The sequence below is a fragment of the Mobula hypostoma genome, chromosome 11, assembly GCF_963921235.1.
Source record: "Mobula hypostoma chromosome 11, sMobHyp1.1, whole genome shotgun sequence".
Taxonomy (NCBI): Eukaryota; Metazoa; Chordata; class Chondrichthyes; order Myliobatiformes; family Myliobatidae; genus Mobula; species Mobula hypostoma.
The window spans coordinates 112,939,556-112,953,506 of NC_086107.1; the positions used below are offsets into that span (position 1 = coordinate 112,939,556).

The 13,951-nt window shown below is 43.7% G+C and overlaps 1 protein-coding gene across 1 annotated transcript in view; it reads right to left on the reverse strand.

Annotated features, from left to right (window-relative positions):
• The window catches only part of LOC134354406 (tetraspanin-4-like), an 81,174-nt gene that overhangs the window by 27,192 nt on the left and 40,031 nt on the right, over positions 1–13,951 (reverse strand). Inside the window, exon 2 of the mRNA XM_063063404.1 lies at positions 3,849–3,926. Within this exon, the coding sequence (XP_062919474.1) occupies positions 3,849–3,911 (63 nt within the window). The 5' untranslated portion in view covers positions 3,912–3,926. The remainder of the gene's footprint in view (positions 1–3,848; positions 3,927–13,951) is intronic.

A 13,951-nucleotide genomic window follows, 5' to 3' on the forward strand; every position in this document is an offset into this window, starting at 1 on the left:
TCATTACTAGTATTCCTACTTAGTTAGGTATCATCAAACAACTTGAAAATGTTGTATTTCAGCTCCTCAATCACGCTGTTGACGTAGATTGTTTGGCTGGCTGTTGGGGGTCAGGTTGTAATTGCCAACCAGTGAATCTAACAGCTGCAGGTCAGGTGTAAGTCTCATTGTAGACCTGACTGTGACAGGTAGGATAGCCTGTGTGCAAAGTTTTGATTTAGGAGTGGGTAGTTTCAGTTTCTCTGGGTATGAAACTCAGAGTGTTGTGGTGCTACTTTCATTCCACACTAACACCTGGAAGCGAATGTTGGACGATATCAGAGCAAAATGAGGGAAGACTCAAAGCTGCAGAAATGTGATTTCTTAAGAAGAATAATGAAAATATTCTTTAGCCAGAGAGTGGTGAATCTGTGGAATTCATTGCCACGAGCAGCTGCAGAAGCCAAGTCATTTGGTATCTTTATGGCAGAGTTTGATAGATTCTTGATTGTTGTTTGTCCATCATCGTCGATGAAGACCTCGACACCGTTAGTCACTTTGAGACTGGATGCGGTGTGTCCGAAGATGACTGGTCAGGCCAATTCGGGCACGGAATGTCCTGGCACACGTTGGGCAGACGTGTAGGCGCTGCAGTTGTTGCGCTGGTGGCTCCGGACTTGCGCAGCTCGCGCTTACGTTGTGCTTCAGCAATGCGCCTCGCTTCGTAAGCTTCACAGCCCTTGTGGATGAGGCCACGCCAGGTGGGGCGGTTTTGTGCCAGTGATTCCCAGGTGGCCTGTGTTCTATGTCGTGTCTATGTCAAGCGACTTCAGGGAGGCCTTTAGTGTGTCTTTGTAACGTTTCTTCTGCCCTCCATGTGAGCGTCTTCCAGCAGAGAGTTCCCCAAAAAGGAGCTGCTTGGGTATGCGCTCGTCTGGCATGCGGATGACATGACCTGCCCACCGGGTCTGTGCTCTCATCAGCAGTGTGTGGACTGATGGCAGACTTGCTCTGGAGAGAACTTCAGTGTCTGGTACTTTGTCTTGCCATCTGATGCCTAATATTCTGCGAAGACAAGTCATGTGGAAATGGTTGAGCTGTCTTGCATGCCTTCGATACACAGTCCACGTTTCACAGGCATACAGGAGGGTAGTGAGTACCACGGCTCTGTAGACCTTCAGTTTTGTTGCTGGACTGATTCCTCGACGTTCCCATACAGTGGAGCGCAGTCTAACAAAAGCAGAACTTGCCTTTGCTATTCTGCAGTTAACTTCTGTATCAATAGTCACTGCTCGGGAGAGGGTGCTGCCAAGGTCAGTAAACTGGTCCATCGCCTGTAGTTTCTGTCCTTTGACTGTGATTTTCGGTTCTGTGTACGGTGCATGAGGGGCAGGCTGGTGCATGACTTCGGTCTTTATGATGTTGATGGTGAGTCCAGAGTTGTCACAAGCCGTGGAGAATTTGTCCATATTGACTTGCATCTCTGGATCCGAGCCAGCATACAGGGCGCAGTCATCGGCAAAGAGGAAGTCTCTCAGAACAGTCTCCTTCACATTGGTAATAGCTTGAAGTCTCCTCAGGTTGAAGAGCTTCCCATCCACTCTGTACTTGAGGCTGATTCCAGCATCACTGTCCTGGAAGACATCATTCAGCGTGGCAGTGAACATCATGCTGAACAGTGTGGGTGTGAGCACACAGCCCTGTTTGACGCCATTGGTGACTGGGAACGCCTCAGAGGACTCTCCGCCGTCCAGCACTCTGGCCATCATGCCACCATGGAACTGGCGTACCCTCTGAATGACTTTGGCGGGGCAGCTGAACTTTGACATGATTCTCCACAGGCCTTGTCGGCAGCCAGTGTCGAAGGCTTTCGTAAGGTCAACAAAAGTTGTGTAGAGGTTGCGATTCTGCTCCTGACACTTCTCCTGAAGTTGGCGTGCAGCAAAAATCATGTCAATAGTCCCATGGCCTTTGCGAGAGCCACACTGTGACTCTGGCAGCAGGCCCGGTTCCAGATGAGTGACCAGACGATTTAGCAGGACTCTTGCAAGGGTTTTTCCTGCAATGGAGAGCAGCGAGATTCCTCGGTGATTGTCGCATACGTGTCAATTGCCCTTCCTCTTGTAGAGGTGTACGGTGGATGCATCTTTAAGTTCCTGAGGAATGGATCCTTGCTTCCAAAAAGACTGGAACAACTCAGTGAGCTTCTCTATAAGTACAGGACAACCGGATCTGTAGATCTCTGCAGGTATGGCGTCTGCCCCTGGGGCTTTGCCACTGGATAGCTGGCTGACAGCTTTCGTGACTTCGGCTACTACGGCGGGTCATCCGTGGCGCTGCTGATGTCGACCTGGGGAATCCTGTCTATTGCCTCATCGTTAATAGATGACGGTCGGTTGAGGACGGCTTCAGAGTGTTCAGCCCATCTCTGCAGGATCTGAGCCTTCTCTGTAATGAGTTGTACCACCTATACTCAGGAGGGGGGAACTCCCGAGAGACTGAGGTCCGTAGAGAGTGTAGAGGGCTTCATAGATTTGTTAGTTAGGGCATGAAGGGACATGGGGAGAAGGCAAGGGATTGAGGCTGAGAGGGAAAATTAGATCGGCCCTGAAATGGCAGAGCAGACTCAATGGGTCAATGTAGAATAGTACAGCACATTACAGGCCCTTCAGCCCACCATGTTGTGCTGACCCGATCAAATGGCCTAATTCTGCTCCTATATCTTATGATCTCATATCGAGGAAGGACAGTGTAACAAATGGGGAAGTGTTGAAAAAAGCCGGAATAAGGGAGCTGGTATCATCTACCAGGAAACAGCAGCCGGAACTTCTGGGACACGTACTGAGGAAAGAGAAGTCCGAACATCTTGCAGTGACAGGAAAAACTGATGGAAGAAAAAGTCGCTGTCCACTGTGCATGACAGTCATGAGTTACATCCAGGGATGGACAGGCAAAAGTTTTGAAGAGCTTATTAGGACTTCTCATATTAAAGACAGATGGAAGACCGTGATTGCCCATGACATACGACAGGGCACATTATGGTGACGATGAGTTTCAATCTAACCTTTAGAGCAGTGGTCCCCAACCTCCGGGCTGCGGACCGATACCGGGCCGTGAAACCTGCAAGGGTACAGCGGTAGCCGGGACACACCCAGCACATCTTTAAGAAAAAAGCCGAAATAAACAAGCTGATTAATTAGGTGCCGCCTGGCACGTAAATGTCAGCCCAGATCAGAGGCGATTGCCGATTGCGTAGAGCAAGTGGAATTGGCAATCGCCTCTGATCTGGGCCAACATTTACGTGCCGGGTGGCACCTAATCAATTAGCTTGTTTATTTCTGCTTTTTCCTTAAAGATGTGCTGGATGCGTTCCAGCCACCACTGCACGCTTCGCGGCCTGGTATCGGTCCACAGCCCGGAGGTTGGGGACCACTGCTTTAGAGGGTATGGGGGCAAAACCCACCTCTGGTGGGACTACTCACACAGAATCTACTGTAGCTGAAGCTACTCAAAGTCTCAGCAGCCCAAATGATCTCAGAGGCCTATTTATTTATTTGTTTTTTAATTTATTGAGAGATACAGCCTGGCAACAGGCTTTTCCGGCCCAACGAGCCCCCGCCATCCAATTACACCCCCATGTGAACGATTAACCTTCCAACCCGTAAGTCTTTGGAATGTGGGAGGAAACCGAAGGACCCGGAGGAAACCTACACAGAGATGGGGAGAAGCTCCTTACGGATAGTGGTGGAACCGAACACGGGTCACTGGCGCAGTAAGAGCATTACCCTAACCAGCAGGCTTCTTACTGAGGAAGAAGTTCCGTTCACCCGGATAAACATTGAATTCACTGGAAATCAAACGTAACTTACCCAAAAGATAAGGTTGAAGATGAATAACAAGTATTTCATACACTGAAGGCAGTTTTGGCCCATGGTGAGTTCGTTAACCTAAAGGGAAGAGAAAATAAACTGTGAAATGATGCACTTTCTCTGAGTTTCCTCCCCATCACTGATCAACCATATTTGACACACCAGGTACATAAGAAATTCCAACATAAAAAATAGACTTGTATTTCTCTAACAGAAGAGATTCTGTAGATGCCGGAAATCCAGAAGAATACACACAGCATGCTGGAGGAACTCAGCAGGTCAGGCAGCATCTATGGAGAAGTCTGGTTCACTGGTTTATTGGCAAGACCAACGGCAGGGGAGATGCGTGGTCTCAGTTGTAGCGTGGACTAGGCCTCAAGCCTCAGTGTCGCCTGTTGCAGCCGCTGGGAGCGGAAACACCGGAGGCGGTGCGGCGTGGCGTCCATGCTGAATTGGGGGCAGGCCCCTCGGTTGGTGCTACCCTCCTGCGGTGTTCGCTCTGCGGAAGACAAGCTGGATTGAATGTGTGCGTGCGTCTGCGGACTGCAGAGGGCTCGTTCTTGCTGACAACATTCATATCCAATCTATCTGTGAGACAGGTCCCTCTGGGACTTTGGGCTACATTATATATTTTGTGTGTGTGTGTGACTGTACGTTTACTGCTATCTTATATGTGCCTTGTGCTGTGTGTGACTGTTGGTACTGTGTTTAGGACCTTGGTCCTGGAGAAATGCTGTTTCATTTGGCTGTATTCATGGGTATTCATGTATGGATGTATGACAGTTGAACTCAAATTTGAACTTGGAACAAGCTTTGGGCACCTGAGGTAGTGTAAGGACCAATGGCCATTCAAACCTTTGTGGTGTCCCTGTTAAAGTGGTCTTCATGTACTGAGACATCTGCAGGGACACTGTAGAGGTTCTAGCACAGGCAAGCATGAATTTTTAGAAGTGCATTTCTCTTCTGATAAATCCATAAACAAACTTATCGAAATAGGTGCTTCCATGAACCCCTAAGAGCCAAAAGAACGTGAGCCAATAGAATTCAAAGGTCAACTGAAGGGGTAGCCAATCAGGACCAAAGCAAGCGATCGGGGGCCTATATTAATGTGAGCACTCCCAGAGAGAGAAACGCCAAGAACTGCGTGCTGAGGATGTCACGTTGACTGGTGATGAAAGGTCTGCAGAAGCTCGGCGAACACCACAACATCAAAAAGATGTGAGGTTTAATGGGAAGGAAAGGGTGCTGGGAAGAGTGATGGCAGGAGTGTGAACGAAGGAGAACATGGAGATGAGAGCGTGTGAGGTGTGATATGGAGAGAAGGTAGGGGTGACGATGGAGAGGGTAATGTGAAGAGCAATGGGGAAAGTGTGAGGTGTGACTGTGTGTCAGTGATGGGTGGTGGTCTGCAGTACAATGAATGAAGGACCATTTGTGTAAAGTGTAAAGAGCAGCATTTGTCCTCTTTTACACATTGGATGTCATTGGGAAGGCTTTGGGAGTAAACCCTGAGGAAAATTCGGGAGCTGCTGTCCCTAAAGCAGTCCAATGTTGAGTTTAGTGCTGACTGACAACTCCTGCAACGTCACTGGTGCTAAACCGTATCGGTCTCCACTGTTCCTTTGGACTCATCAGCTGTGTGGAGAGGGGGAGTCTGCAGTATGGGCAACAGCTTGCTCTGCATATCGTACTGTCCTGGGCTGCGTATCAGCAGCTTGCTCTGCATATCGTACTGTCCTGGGCTGCGTATCAGCAGCTTGCTCTGCATATCGTACTGTCCTGGGCTGCGTATCAGCAGCTTGCTCTGCATATTGTACTGTCCTGGGCTGCGTATCAACAGCTTGCTCTGCATATCGTACTGTCCTGGGCTGCGTATCAGCAGCTTGCTCTGCATATCGTGCTGTCCTGGGCTGCGTATCAGCAGCTTGCTCTGCATATCGTACTGTCCTGGGCTGCGTATCAGCAGCTTGCTCTGCATATCGTACTGTCCTGGGCTGCGTATCAGCAGCTTGCTCTGCATATCGTACTGTCCTGGGCTGCGTATCAGCAGCTTGCTCTGCATATCGTACTGTCCTGGGCTGCGCATCAGCAGCTTGCTCTGCATATCGTACTGTCCTGGGCTGCGTATCAACAGCTTGCTCTGCATATCGTACTGTCCTGGGCTGCGGATCAGCAGCTTGCTCTGCATATCGTACTGTCCTGGGCTGCGTATCAGCAGCTTGCTCTGCATATCGTACTGTCCTGGGCTGCGTATCAGCAGCTTGCTCTGCATATCGTACTGTCCTGGGCTGCGTATCAGCAGCTTGCTCTGCATATCGTACTGTCCTGGGCTGCGCATCAGCAGCTTGCTCTGCATATCGTACTGTCCTGGGCTGCGTATCAACAGCTTGCTCTGCATTTCGTACTGTCCTGGGCTGCGTATCACAGAGACAGCTACGATGCAACATCCAGGGTCCACCCCAACCAGTGGAGGCCTTGGGGTGCTGGTTTGTGTCTGTTGTGTGGGATGTTTTTCATGGATTTTATTGTGTCTTTAGAAGCAAAGTCATAGAAAAGTGTGTTGGTGCGTGGCCAAGTGGTTAAGGCGTTCGTCTAGTGATCTGAAGGTCATGAGTTCGAGCCTTGGCTGAGGCAGCGTGTGTGTCCTTGAGCAAGGCACTTAACCACACATTGCTCTGTGATGACACCGGTGCCAAGCTGTATGGGTCCTAATGCCCTTCCCTTGGACAACATCGGTGGACCAGGGTAAAACGGTGGATGTTGTCTATATGGACTTCAGTAAGGCCTTTGACAAGGTTCCACACGGGTTAGTTAGGAAGGTTCAATCGTTACGCATTAATATAGAAGTAGTAAAATGGATGGGAGACGCCAGAGAGTAGTGGTGGATAACTGTGTGTCAGATTGGAGGACAGTGTGTAGCGGTGTGCCTCAGGGATCTGTACTGGGTCCAATGTTGTTTGTAATATATATTAATGATCTAGATGATGGGATGGTAAATTGGATTAGTAAGTATGCAGATGATACTAAGATAGGTGGTGTTGTGGATGATGAGGTAGGTTTTCAAAACTTGCAGAGAGATTTAGGCCAATTAGAAGAGTGGGCTGCAAGATGGCAGATGGAGTTTAATGCTGAAAAATGTGAGGTGCTACATTTTGGTAGAACTAATCAAAATAGGGCATACATGGTAAATGGTAGGGCATTAAAGAATGCTTTAGAACAGAGGGATCCAGGAATAATGGTGCATAGTTCCCTGAAGATGGAATCTCATGTGGATAGGGTGGTGAAGAAAACTTTTGGTTTGCTGGCCTTTTTTAATCAGAGCATTGAGTATAGGAGTTGGGATGTAATGTTGAATTTTCATAAGGCATTGGTAAGGCCAAATCTAGAGTATTGTGTACAGTTCTGGTCACCAAATTATAGGAAGGATATCAATAAAATTGAGAGAGTACAGAGGAGGTTTACTAAAGTGTTGCCTGGGTTTCATCTCCTAAGTTACAGAGAAAGGTTGAACAAGTTGGGTCTTTATTCTTTGGAGCGTAGAAGGTTGAGAGGGGACTTGATAGAGGTGTTTAAAATTATGAGGGGGATTGATAGAGTTGACGTGGTTAGACTTTTTCCATTGAGAGTGGGGAAGATTCAAACAGGAGGACATGAGTTGAGAGTTAAAGGGCAAAAGTTTAGGGGTAACATGAGGGGGAACTTCTTTACTCAGAGAGTGGTAGCTGTGTGGAACGAGCTTCCAGCAGAAGTGGTTGAGGAAGGTTCGATGTTGTCGTTTAAAGTTAAATTGGATAGATATATGGACAGGAAAGGAATGGAGGGTTATGGGCTGAGTGCAGGTGGGTGGGACTAGGTGAGAGTAAGAGTTCGGCACGGACTAGAAGGGCTGAGATGGCCTGTTTCCGTGCTGTAATTGTTATATGGTTATATGGTCATACGGTGGCGTGGAGAGGGGAGACTTGCAGCATGGGCAACTGCTGGTCTTCCATACAACCTTGCCCAGGCCTGAGCCCTGGAAACCTTCCAAGGTGCAGATTCATGGTTTCATGAGTCTAACGAATGTCTATTAATAGAAAAGTACAGCACAGAAACAAGCCATTTGGCCCCTCTAATCCATGCTGAAACCATTTAAACTGCTTACTCCCATTGACCTGCACCAAGACCGTAGCTTTCCATACCCCTACCATCCATGTAACTATCCAAACTTCTCTTAAATATTGAAATCAAGCTCGCAGCTGACAGCTCGATCCACGCTCTCACAACACAGTAAGTGAAGGATTTTCCCCTCATGTTCCCCTCGAACATTCCACCTTTCACCCTTAACCCATGACCTCTGGTTGTCGTCCCATCCAACCTTGTGCCTGCAAGAAGACGGATCTCAAGGTTGTGCAGGGTATACATACTTCGTTAATAAATTTACTTTGCACCTTGACTTTGAGGAGACAGAAAGCAAAGTACGACGGAAAGAGAGACGGAGAGGCAGTAGGATTGAAAGAGTGGTGGATGATGTAGACCGTCTTATAGAAATACAGAGACTGAATCTGAGGGGTGATGGAGTGAGTGTGGGAAGAAGCCTGGGGAGAGGAGGGTAATTTTTTTAAATTTCAAAATATACTTTATTCTTTCTTTTTCTTTTTAAATCTTTTTATTGAGTAAGTATACAAAAAAGGTAAGCCATATAAACATTAATACAATGTTAAAGTATAATAAAATTCCAAAAGATAACAATACCAAAAAGAAAATACTACAAACAATGTAATTTAAGCATAAGAAACCAAGATAACATAATAGTATACTAGATTTTATATATATCAATGGAAAAAAAAGAAAAAAAAAAAACCCCAAAAAAAAAACCCACCGTGCAACTAACTAAAAGCAAAGCAAAGCAATGGGCTAACTTGAAACCAAACAGAGTTAAACTTAAAATCACGTCCTCAATCCCGACCTCCATTAAAACAGTGAAGAAAAAACAAGAAGGGTAAATATTACATTAAATGAAAATATCGAATAAAAGGTCCCCAAATCTGTTCAAATTTAAATGAAGAATCATAAAGGTTACTTCTAATTTTCTCCAGATTCAAACATAAAATCGTCTGAGAAAACCAAAAAAAGGTAGTTGGAGCATTAAGCTCTTTCCAATGTTGTAAAATACATCTTTTCGCCATTAAAGTAAGAAATGCAATCATTCTACGGGCTGAAGGGGAAAGATTACTAGAAATTTTAGGTAGTCCAAAGATAGCAGTAATAGGGTGAGGAGAGATATCTATATTTAATACCTTAGAAATAATATTGAAAATATCTCTCCAAAAAGTTTCCAAAGTAGGGCAAGACCAAAACATATGAGTTAAAGAGGCTATCTGCCCCGAACATCTATCACAGAAAGGATTAATATGCGAGTAAAAACGCGCTAACTTATCTTTGGACATATGTGCTCTATGAACCACTTTAAATTGAATTAGGGAATGTTTAGCACAAATAGAGGAAGTATTAACTAATTGTAAAATCTGCCCCCAATCATCCACAGAAATGGTAAGCCCCAATTCCTGTTCCCAATCTACCCTAATCTTATCAAATGGAGCTTTCCTAAGTTTCATAATAATATTATAAATCATAACCGATGCACCTTTCTGACATGGATTAAGGTTAATTATCGAATCTAAAATATATATAGGAGGAAGCATTGGAAAGGAAGTAAGTATAGTACTTAGGAAATTTCTAACTTGTAAATATCTAAAAAAATGTATTCTTGATAAGTTATATTTATTAGATAATTGTTCAAAAGACATAAGGGAACCATCTAAAAATAAATCCAAAAACCGTAAAATACCCTTAGTCTTCCAAGTTTGAAAAGCGCGATCCGTAAAAGAGGGAGGAAAAAATATGTTACCTAAAATAGGAATCGCTAACCCGAATTGATTAAGATCAAAAAATTTTCTGAATTGAAACCAAATGCGCAAAGCATATTTAACTATCGGGTTAGAGACCTGCTTAAGACGTTTCGAATCAAAAGGAAGAGAGGAACCTAAAATAGAACCAAGTGTATAACCCTGAACAGATTGTAATTCCAATGCTACCCATTTAGGAATAAATAGTATGTCCCGGTCAAGTAACCAAAATTTCATATGTCGAATATTAATAGCCCAATAATAAAATCTAAAGTTAGGTAATGCTAAACCTCCATCTCTCTTAGCTTTCTGTAAATGTATTTTACCCAGTCTCGGATTCTTGTTCTGCCAAATAAATGAAGAAATTTTAGAGTCAACTTTATCAAAAAAAGATTTAGGAACGAAAATTGGTAATGCCTGAAACACATATAAAAATTTTGGCAAAAAAAACATCTTAACTGCATTAATACGACCAATCAAAGTTAAATATAAGGGAAACCATTTAGATGAAAGTTGAGTAATATGGTCTATTAATGGTAAAAAGTTAGTCTTAAATAAATCTTTATGTTTACAAGTAATTTTAATCCCAAGATATGAAAAGTAATTATTAATCAATTTAAATGGAAATTTATAATATAAGGGAAGATGTTTATTAATCGGAAAAAGTTCACTCTTACTAAGATTTAATTTATAACCTGAGAAAAGACCAAATTGTGCTAATAACTCTAAAACAGCAGGAATGGATCTCTCAGGATTAGAAATATATAAAAGTAAATCATCAGCATAGAGTGATAATTTATGGGACTTTAATCCCCGAGTTATCCCAGTAATATTTAAAGATTCTCGAATAGCAATTGCAAGAGGTTCTAATGCAATATCAAATAATAGGGGACTAAGAGGACAGCCTTGTCGAGTACCACGAAAGAGAGGAAAAAAAGGTGAGTTTAAGGAGTTAGTACGAACCGAGGCTACAGGGGAGTAATATAACAGTTTAATCCAGGATATAAATTTCAAGCTAAAATTAAACATTTCAAGCACCTTAAATAAATAAGGCCATTCTACTCTATCAAAAGCTTTCTCGGCATCTAAAGAAATAACACACTCAGGAACATTTTGTGAGGGAGTATAAACGATATTTAACAATGTACGAATATTATAAAAAGAGTAACGACCTTTAATAAAACCCGTTTGGTCTTCCGAAATAATAGAAGGAAGTACTTTTTCTAGTCTATTCGCTAATAACTTAGAAAAAACTTTAGAATCAACATTTAATAAAGATATTGGTCTATAAGATGCACATTGAGCAGGGTCTTTATCCTTCTTTAGTATTAAAGAAATTGATGCTCTATTAAAAGATTCCGGAAGTTTACCAAGTTTCAAAGAAGCCTCAAAAACCTTATAGAGCCAAGGAATCAATAAAGAAGCAAAACATTTATAAAATTCAACGGTAAACCCATCAGGGCCAGGAGCTTTCCCCAGATTCATAGAAAAAATAACATTCTTAATCTCATCCATTGTAATGGAAGTATCTAATAAAGAAGACATATCCTGTGAAATCAGAGGGAAGTCTAACTTATCTAAAAAATCATTCATATATTTAGAATCTCGAGGAGACTCTGATTGGTATAAAGAAGAATAAAAATCACAAAAGGTTTGATTAATCCCCACATGATCCAATATCAATCGATCATTTTGGTTATAAATCTGATTGATTTGAGATTTAACATAATTAGATTTCAATTGATTAGCCAGCAGCTTGCCAATTTTATCACTGTGAACATAAAAATCACTTCTTGTTTTCTTTAATTGGTTTACAATCGAGGACGAGAGTAGTAAACTGTGTTCCATTTGAAGTTCAGTTCTTTGTTTGTATAGCTCCTCAGAAGGAGCCATAACATATTTCTTATCAATTTCTTTAATCTTGTCCACAATTACCATCTCCTCCTGCTTCTGTTTCTTCCTCAAAGCAACGGAATACGAAATAATCTGACCCCGAATATAGGCTTTAAAAGTGTCCCAAAGAGTGTTAACCGAAATATCTTCTGTATGGTTAATTGTAAAAAAAAGCTCAATCTGTTCGTTCATAAAATTAACAAAGTCCGAGTCCTGAAGCAACAGCGAATTAAAACGCCATTGTCTATTGTTTGGTATATTGGCCATAATTTTAATAGAAAGCTTAAGTGGAGCATGATCCGAAATGGTTATAGAATCATAATCACATTTAATCACTGAAGGAATGAGACGAGAATCAATGAAAAAATAATCAATTCTTGAATAGGAATGATGAACATGTGAAAAGAAGGAAAAATCTTTTTCCTGAGGATGCAGAAAACGCCAAATGTCCGTCGACCCAGAATCAGAAAGGAAAAAATTAATCAAATTTGCAGATTTATTAGGTAAAGTCCGTAAAGGAGCCGAACGGTCCAAAGCTGGAGATAAACAGGTATTAAGATCTCCGCCCCAAATCAATGAAAACTCGTTCAAATTCGGAAACTGATCAAACAATGATTTATAAAATTCCGGACAATCCATATTAGGAGCATAAACATTAACCAAAACTACTTTTTTATTAAATAATAAACCACTAACCAATAAAAATCTACCATTCGGATCAGAGATAATATCCTGTTGTATAAAAGTAACTGAGGAGTCTATAAAAATAGAGACGCCTCGAATCTTAGCATTGGAGTAAAATATACTTTATTCAAAAAATATAATTATATACAATACACCATTCAATAACTTCCCTTCCTTTACATACGTTCCCATTATAGTCAGTACATATCCGTGCTTATGGCCACCTACGTGTTCACCTTACCATATCATTGTTGAGGGGTATACTCCCCGCCCCCCGACCCCTCCCACTCCCGCGGGAGGAGAAACCTATACTGTGGTCCTTCCCCACCGGGCCCTTGCGGTGGCTGCACCGAGTTTCAGTGCGTCCCTCAGCACGTACTCCTGCAGCCGAGAATGTGCCAGTCGGCAGCATTCTCCCACGGACATCTCCATGTGCTGGTAGATCATCAAGTTTCGGGCCGACCAAAGAGCATCTTTCACCGAGTTGATGATCTGCCAGCAGCACCGGATGTTGGTCTCCGTGTGCGTCCCCGGGAACAGCCCGTAGATCAGAGAGTCCTCTGTTACGCAGTTGCTGGGGATGAAACGTGACACTAGCCCATCCATCCTCCTCCACACCCTCTTTGCGAACTGACAGTGTGCGAAGAGGTGGGTCACAGACTCCTCCTCACTGCAGTCCTCCGGTGGGCAGTGGGGTGTGGAGACGACGTTCCGGGCGTACAGGAGGGCTCTGACTCGGGAGAGGAGGGTAATGATTTAACCAGAGGATACGTGGAATGTAAATGAGCTTAGCTTAGCGACTGGGGCAAAGACCACCATCAGCAGCTCGTCTTTTAAGTTATCCCAGGTATAGCCAATCTTCTCCTTCCTCTCCCAGTGATGAGGTCTTTGGACCTTCTGTTGGCGTTTCTGTAGCTCTGGGTTTTTATGGGGTGGGTTTGCTAGCCCCCATGACCATCCCTCCTCCTTTCTCAGCCAGGCGTGCGACCATCCAAGTCAGAGTTAATGCAAGTGGGTTGTAGTTTTCAATCCCCAGGGGCCATTCTCACAGTGCGCGTATTCTGTGGCCCTTTTACCATATTTGTGTATGAAGGAAAAATTTCAAATCATCACAGGAAAGAAGTCTGTTACACATTTTCTCTGGAATGTTCTGGAATTCCAAATTCCATTCACATCTATGATTTCAAACAACTGTGTGCACATTTGAATTGCAGGGGCACAGTGCTTAAAAACTGCTTAAATATTTACAAACACGAGAAAGCCTCCTGATGCTGTGGGTCCAGGGCAGCAACACACGCAAAGCTGGAGGAACTCGGCAGGTCAGGCGGTATCTGTGGAAAAGAGTAAACAGTCGACATTTTGGGGCTGAGACCCTTCTTCAGGACTGGTGGGGTGGGCGAAGGTGCCTGAATTAAAAGGTGGGGAGGAGAGGGGAAAGAGGCTGGCTGGAAAGTGAAAGGTGAAGCCAGGTGGGTGGGAAAGGTAAAGGGCTAGAGAAGAGGAATCTGTGCAGTTTTGATCACCTACCTACAGGAAAGGTGTAAATAAGGTTGAAAGAGCACAGAGCAAATTTACAAAGATGTTGCTGAGTTATAAGGAAAGATTGAACAGGTTAGGACTCTATTGCTTAGAACATAGAAG